Genomic DNA, 8,533 nt, shown 5'->3' with positions numbered 1-8,533 from the left:
CTAAAATACCAAATGGAGAGCTGCTGAACAAAAACCTAACCTAAAAAAATGAAGACCAATTGCTAATTGTCTCAGAATATCAATATCTACATCATATTAAAAGTTAATTTAAGGTGAACAACCCCTTTAATGGGTGAAAGTTAGAACTCACCATTTGATAAAAAACACTTCTAAAAATCTTATAGGAATGAATAGGGTAAGTTTTTATGTATTAAGCTCTAAACCAGGCCCCAACTGTCAATCTGTGGATTCTGGCAAACGCCAGAGAGGCTGCTGTAAGGTGCCATAGACAGTCACTATTTTTTGGGCTGGTGGGGGCTGTTTGGGCCTCTGTGTACTTGGAATGCCAGGGCCTAGTTGAATCCCAGTCCTGCTCTAAACTCACATTTTGAGAACACATTTTGTTCATAAGCTAATTACAGTGGTTTCTACTACAATTAAATAGAAACTAGTTTCAGGAGAAACAAAGAACTGGACATGTACATAATTGTAATAGCACCAATGTATTCAGGACTAAGTGCTACAAGCATGAAACATGTTAGTGCGCTTTAGACTTGCTCTCTTGGTACATTTCTTTTTTACTAATTCTTATTGGCCTGCTTGTGGGGAGTGAACGAAGGAACACAGCTGCACACACAGGATCCTAAACAATCTTAAATCCGGTGCACATTTGGGGGGGCAAAGGCACACCACCAACCTGCAGTAAATATAATTAAGGCCCCGCACACAAGGATACAATGATGCGGTGATATATCCTGAATTTACTGTGTCACAAACCTCTGGGGGTGGACCCCTTAGTCAGGTATACAGACAGTGATAGGTGGATTTATATAGCATGCTAGTTCACAGGCTAGGGTACACTTCCAACTACTGTAACCCTTCACTGTCCAGCACCCACCCCTTAAACAATTACAGAATCCAGTATGTAAAAGTGACATGTTGATTACCAAAAAGGTTTCAAGATTCAAAAAAATTGAGAAAAATTGTCCATCAATAAATCATAGTCCAAAGTCACAAGTCCAAAATTTGTCCATAACATTAGTAGTATTTTTGATGTTTCCTTTATACGCCATCTGCACTTACAGTATTATATACACACATTATAATAGAAAGTAAAAATATAATATCATAATATTAGAAAGTAAACAGAGCTTACCCTATTCAGGAGTAAGGGGTTAGGAAAATTGTGAAAAGTTCCTCAAGGTGTAATACACCTTTAAGTTATCTTTTAGTATGTTATAGAATAGTCAATTCTAAGCCACTTTTCAACTGGTCTTCATTATTTATTTCATTATTTATTTTTCAAAGTTAGTTGCTGTCTTTGCTGTTTTATTATTATTGTTATTTTTTATAATTTGTTTTTCTATTCAGGCCTTCTCCTATTCATATTCCTGTCCTTTATTGAAACCACTTTCTGGTTGCTAAGGTATTTGGAACCTAGCAACCAGATAGCAGCTGAAACTCCAAACTGGAAAGCTGCTGAACAAACCCCGAAATAATTAAAAAAAAAAAAACTCTCTGCATCATTCTAAAAGCTAACTCAAAGGTGAACAACCCCTTTAATTTACTACTAGTTGTGGGGTTCTCCGCTTCCTGCAGCTGAAGGTTTGGGGTAAGTGCTTCTGAACCCCACAATTAACTTGGTGAGCTGATTTCTATACCTATAAAGTTTGCAGATATATATTTTGTAATTACAGTAAAACTGTGGTCTGTCTCTTGTTTATTTGCCATGCTTCTTATTCGTTTAACATACAAAGGAGGCTGGCCTGTAAACAGCCTTGCAACACAGAATATACTGTACATTAAACTGCATGTTGGTAAATACCATGGTTGGTTCTATGGGTACTGCTATAATATTTTACTTAGGCTGCCATTTAACCTTGAGGCAGCCCTGCAAGCCTAAAGGACGACAATTAAGGTGTCAATTAAAACATGGGCATTTTCACCTTAGGTGCCTGACCAGACGTGCCAGTTGTGCTGCCAGGTTCAACAAACAGCCCTGTGTTTCCATTGCATCACATTCACCCTCTCCAGACATAAAATCTGATCTGTTGCCGCTTCTTCTCAGCATCTATATTTGCCTTTGGCAGAGTGACTTTGAGTCATAGCCTTTAAATATTATTTTCTGAAATATCTTTGGAGGATAGAACTTCTCTTTTCTGAATTTGCTACCTCCGCTTGCTAGTTCTGTGCTAAATAGTTCTCAGATATTAAAGACATCTGCAAAGCATGCTGGGAGATATGAGTACAAAAGGTCACTCCCAGGCAGTAAAACTTAGACTAGTTTTGGTTTTCAAGAATAAGGAAAGAGTCATGAACAGGATCAGGCCTCAACTGCAATCTGTAGGTTCTGGCAAATGCCAGAGAGGCTGCTGTAAGATGCCATAGACAGTCACTATTTATTGGGCTGGTGGGGGCTGTTTGTACTTGAAATACCAGGGCCTATTTTGAATCCCAGTCCATTGTTTCAATAGGAACTACACTTCATTGGGCTGTAATACTCAAAATGGAGCTTTCAGCAATACTACATTACTGCTTACCTTCAGCAGCACTGTATTCACGGGGGTGGGGGAGGGGGAGAAGGTGGTGGGAGAAATGTAGGTGTAGGCTTCCCCCTCCTATTTTGTGCCCCTTAATGATCTGGGGTCATTGCAAACAACCCCTTTAATAACATTGGCACAACCCTGGTATCTAGTTCTTAAGGGAGCACTGGTATCCAACATCATTTTTCCAACCAGGCTGGTAAATATATATATATATATTGTATATCAATGTAATGTAATGTTGTGTGTAACATCTTGATTAAGGTCCAAGACCAGGACCGAAACGTCAATGTGATGTATTTTTATAATGTAATAAATTGAAGTGGACATTAATGGAGTGCGCAGTACTTTCGGCGAGAGATATATAAATATATATATATTGGCCAATAATGGGGTGGAACCCCCTTTTGGAATAATGAATATAATGCAGGGTTTTCTCTCAGCATATGTGGAGCCAAGGGATAGGTTGCATGGTAACAGTCTATTTGGAGTCAATGGAGTCAAAAAACTGTAAGATTTTCCTCTCCTCGTGTGTATGCTGGCGAGGGAAGCAACACAGCAGAGGTATGGATACATGGTTTGCATTCATAGGGGCAGTTGCTAATAATAGGAACTTAGTATTTTAGCTGCTAATAATAGGTTGTAACAAATGTAGGCTAAGGCTGACCTACAGGACTAAAATAAAGCAGCATTGCTGGCATCCCTCGAGTCTGTAAGGTCAGTGAGTCCAAGACAGATGGCAATAAGTATATATCTAAGAGGGACACTTATAAAAGAAAGTTAGCGCCACCTTACAGGAAGTCCTTATTCATAGTGGGATTTATTGCAACTGGAACTGGCGGTGGAGGTATATTTGTTATACATTATTTGTTATAGTAACTGTGTGCCACATAACTAATTACCAGGAAAAACAGAGCCAGGTCTAGGAGTAAACAGCACAGGTACATGCCTTGGGGGAGCTATTGGAGGGGGTGCGAATGAAAAGGGAGGGGGAAGCAAGCAGGTGATTTAGGGGACAGCGCACTGTGGGCACCAATGCTACTTGGCCCAGCTGTAGAGATTGATTAAACAAATAACTGATAGGAAAGTCATACAGGCCAGTATTTCTTTTTGTTAATATATATATAGTAAGAATTGAAGCCACAACCCCCAAAACTTTTATATGTTATTAATAATTAATAAGTGGTAAAACTTTGTTTACGGAAATACTACAGAATGCATCTTCAGTGTACACCAGTGGATTGGGTTTTTGTGTGCCATTAGCCTTAGAAAGAGGAGCTAGATTTGACATACTTGAGGTTTTTTTTTTAAATCTGAGTATTATGTGAGATATATCCTAATAATCCTAATAGTTGTATAATAGAACAGGTAGAGAAATTTAAGTTGGTCCCTGTTTAAAGTCACAGAAGGTATATATATTTTCATTATTTTTTTCTCTATGCGTGTACTTAAAGACCAAACTACCCCTTCATTTGGCTTTATTAAATGGCAACAGGAGGGCTGACAGCAGTGTGACAGAGAATGTGTTGTTTTATATTCATTGTTAAGGGGGATTGGGCACACCTATACTATTCCTAATGAGTTTAATTGGTTTTGAATGATGCAGGTATGGTAATCCAACTTACAAAATGATCTGGGGAGCTACAATAAGAAGCTGGCCACTGATCCTATGTAAACTACAGAAAAAAAGGTAATATGAGTTATGTTTAAAATTCCAATACAATTCATTATATTATATATATATATATAATATATTCATTATAATATATGGACAAACGATACCCGTATATATATAAATATATTGATAATGGGTGAGTGCTGAGGAGGTCCCTGTCTATATGAATTTTGTTGTCACAGCCTCATTGCACCCCCACCTAATTTGGGTGTTTTAATCAGGCCATACACATATCAATTTTTACTTTCTTAAAGGCCAATTTCAGTGCGATCCGACAAAGCTGTCAAATTATTGTAAGGTTAGTGTGGTTATCGTAAGGTTATCATAAGGTTTCATCCAACATTGAAATGTAAAAGGAATTCCCCAGAGAGCTCACGTCTGTGCAAACAAGTGTGAACTTTATTTAGAGATGCATAGCACTACATGTTTCGGACCACATGGGTCCTTCCTCTGGTGCAGTTTACAGAACAGCGAGTGTATGGCCTTATAAACCCACTAACCCAGGGCTGTCCAACTGGCGGCCCGCGACCCCCCTCTGTGTGGCCCCCCACCTGTCTGGCTGCTTTGATGGCTTACCTTTGTGTATTACCTTTAAATGGTATCAGTACTGAGATTAACTGCCCCCCCTGCATTGCTCACACCTCAGATTCAGGCTGTAATCCCCCTGTATTGTTTAATCATGTAATTCCCTGTACTGTTCACACCTTTTAATGCCTTCATTGTTTTCCCCCTGCAGTGTTCACACCTCAGGCTCTGGCTGTAATCACCCACATTATTCCCCTGTTCACACCACAGACATTCCCTCTGACACATCCAGCATTGTGTCTCTGTATGCTGCCTGTGTGTGCAATAGGGCAGGCATAGTATGGCACACATAGGCAGGGGTGGGCAGGAATAGTATGGCACACATAGGCAGGGGTGGGCAGGAATAGTATGGCACACATAGGCAGGGTGGCAAGCATAGTATGGCACACATAGGCAGGAGGGCAAGCATAGTATGGCACACATAGGAGGCAACAAGTATGGCACACATAGGCAGGGGAGGGCAGGCAGAGTATGGCACACACAGGAGGGGTAGGGCAAGCAGTACTCTGCCTGCTCTATGCCTCCCCTATGCTGCCTGTGTGTGCCATACTCTGCCTTCCCTATCCTGCCTGCGTGTGCCATACTCTCCCTGCCCTATGCTGCCTGTGGAAGGTGAACCTGGCAGGGGTTTGTTCCTGGAGTTTGGCATTTGGAAATAGTCATTATATGGTCCCCAAGGGGTGTAATTATATGCTGGGGGGTTGCTGTGCTATCCACAGAAGAGGAGGAGGCATATCGATTTAAGTGTATGACATAATATAATTCTTTCATATATAAATGAAGGGTGATATCCCTTCAGTGAGCACCAACCATTTGGGTTTTTGCTGTGTTGCCACCATTAATGTGGGGATGGTCTTAAAAGCTCTTGTGATAGCATGGGTGTAGTTTGAAGTGGGTGTGGTTTAAAAAAGGGGAGTGGTCAAAACTGGCTTCCATTATCGGCCCTCCACCATGTAGGCAAGAAAAATTCCGGCCCTCGGTACCACAGAAGTTGGACAGCACTGCACTAACCCATCACCCCCACCAGATCATGTGACTCACAGTACCAGCTCCATCTGGTGGCCAGGTACTAAAATATTTTTTTCTTTTCTTTCTGGAAATTACCCAAATGATCTGTCCAAAAATTACAGCAAGATAGTTAGCACATAAGTGTATAGGTTAACAAAATTACCTTAATTACCTTGTAAACAATGTATAGCAAAAGGTTATATCCTACCATACGGTTAGGAACCCAGTCCATTTAGTAACAGTGTCCATATTAATTCAAAATAAGTCAAGAAAGGTAAATAAATCTGAAATGGAAAAAGTATGTAATTAGTACAAAACACATTTCACAAGAAACATTTTAAACTTCAAGCTTCGTTCATCCCCCTTGGTTCAATTGTGTTTAGGGTCTCAATCCACGTGGCCTCTTTCCTGAGTAACTGAATTTTCCTATTGCCACTCCTAATCAATGCTGGGACTTGTTGGTACCATCCAACGTAAGGCTGCTGCATTGTATTTAGCATTATAAAAATGCCCCCCAACAGGAGCATGCGTTTTTTATTTTCAGGGTCAAAGGCCGTTATGGAACGTTTATGTTCCCCAACCCTAACTCTTACTGGACGTGCTGTTTGTCCAACATACAGCTTACCACATGGACATTTCAAGGCATAAATCACATATTCAGAATTACAAGTGTGATATAGCCTAATGGGAATCTTAAACCCTTTATGTGGGTGTGTGATATAATCACCCTTAATGATTGAATTACAACTCCCGCAAATGTTCCATTTTTAGGTATTAGAGGGTTTGCTAATCTCAGCTGTGACCAACATTGGCTGTTTGCAAGACCAAGAAGGTAGTTTTCCTAGCTTCAACTAGAAGATATTGCTTGAAGTGGTCATTTTCGTTGAAGGACAAATCAGACTTTAAACAATTTACCAAGGGCAAAAAGCCTCTCCTGGTAACTTTAAGAGCTGAATTTCCGTTTTTTAAAAAGGAAATATGTCTCTGCTGATGCAGGGAGCACAATTGTGCTTTCTACATCAGCGATACAGCCCCCCTCTGGCACGGTAGTACATTTTACTTTTACTTTCTTACTGAAAGGAGAGAGAACACAAATTTTGCTGGAAACATCCAGGCAGTGACATAGGAGGTCATTTATTTCCAGCCACAGTGCTTTTTTACACACTTAATAACTCACACACCAACCCCCGGCTACAACAGAGTACCTTTGATACTGCTTACAAAGGGGTCATTAACAACTGCAAATGCATTCGCTGCGTATCCCGTAACACTACCACACAAACTTTTGCACTTATTTTGCACCTTGATCATACATGGGAAAATTCACAAGAAATCCATATCCATATGATTTATGGCATAGCGAATAAACTCTGAGGTTAAAGAGCTTCTGTTGATTAATATGTAAAGGAAATGCTGGCTGTGATTGCTGACCCGAGTCCTGCTATGCCAGGAGGCATGTGCAATGGCTGCTTGTGGTAACCCGAGAGGCTTCCCATGCCTTGCTCCCCATGACTCAGTTTACACATAGCGTGCAGGTGCCTGAGGCAATATAGGCATATAATGACACAGACCCAGGGGGAGGTGTGCTGCTTCAGAAGCAGAACACAGATTCCATGTCCACCCACTTGCCCCTGCTTGAGTTATTGCTAGCTTAGCCCCACCTTCCCCTTCTGATTGGATACTTGGGAGGCATTTAGTAAGAGGCTTGGCACTTGGTCTAGAAATAGCTGCAATGAAACAGCCGTAGTCCCTTACAGGGACCAAGTTTTACTAGTGTGCTCTGACACTTTCCCTAAAACTGATGACACGTGGCCATGGAAGCTGTAAGATTTTGGCAAGCATGTTGTGGATTGCAGCCCCGCTGCTGCTGAATAAACTTTACCTGCAAATGTTGTGCCAAGCAGTCACTTTTAACTGCTGATAGCACTCACTTAAGAACCACATTCACTTCTCCAGGTGGCACTACCCAATGTTGATTTTTTTCCAGTCGGTATAAGCCGAAACTCAGTGACCCCTTTACAACTTTTTTCCATGAATTGCACTTAACTTCATTCATAGCAGCAACTCCTTACCCCACTGTGATTACTTCAGCATCAAGCCTGCAAGCTCAGCTGTGCTTTACTGCTTCCCAGACTGCTCTTTGCACATCACTGTGGTATTTCATGACTGAGATTTTTGTCCAGCTTTCCTACGTGTCTTCCTCCTTTGGACCCTTAAGCATTTGCCCAGCTCCTGCAAGGCAGCAATGCTTTTCCTCAGAAGGCTGACGGCGGGAGACTTGAGGACACTTCCAAGATTTCTTGCCTCTGTATCAGGAAAGGAACATGTTCCTGCCAGGCACCTTGGCCATGACCACAACATTGGGATGCCAGGAGAAGCCGCTCCACACAATACAGAGCAGTAAGTAATAGGGCCTCTTACTGTATTTTCACTTCCATGTTTTATTGATGATGAATATCATACTGGGCAAAACACTTGTGACAGGTAGTGGCAGTTATGGGACCTGCTGTGCAGGACCTGGGGTTTTCCAGATAAGGGGTCTTTCTGTAATTTGGATCTCCATACCATACCTTACATTTACTATAAAATTATTGGGTTTTAACCCAATAGGATTGTTTTGGCTCCAATAAGGATAATTAAATCTGGGATAAAGTACAAGGTACTGTCTTATTATTAAACAGGAAAAGGAAATAATTTTTAACTTGACTTAAAAAATGGAGTC

At 41.0% G+C, this 8,533-nt stretch overlaps 1 protein-coding gene across 3 annotated transcripts in view; it reads left to right on the top strand.

Moving 5' to 3' along the window:
- Positions 1-7,529: 7,529 nt before the first annotated feature.
- gls2 (glutaminase 2) overlaps positions 7,530-8,533 on the top strand; it is a 29,036-nt gene continuing 28,032 nt past the window's right edge. For 2 of the 3 annotated variants that reach the window (XM_004911892.4, XM_002934509.5), the window contains exon 1: positions 7,532-8,211. In XM_004911892.4, coding sequence (XP_004911949.1) covers positions 8,057-8,211 — 155 coding nt within the window. In that variant the 5' untranslated portion in view covers positions 7,532-8,056. Of the gene's footprint in view, positions 8,212-8,533 lie in introns of all 3 variants that reach the window. The other variant, XM_012957818.3, reaches the window with a different exon arrangement.

This window comes from Xenopus tropicalis, chromosome 2 (genome assembly GCF_000004195.4).
Source record: "Xenopus tropicalis strain Nigerian chromosome 2, UCB_Xtro_10.0, whole genome shotgun sequence".
Taxonomy (NCBI): domain Eukaryota; kingdom Metazoa; phylum Chordata; class Amphibia; order Anura; family Pipidae; genus Xenopus; species Xenopus tropicalis.
Note: the sequence above shows the minus strand (reverse complement) of the source record. Positions and strands in the feature narration are given on the sequence as shown.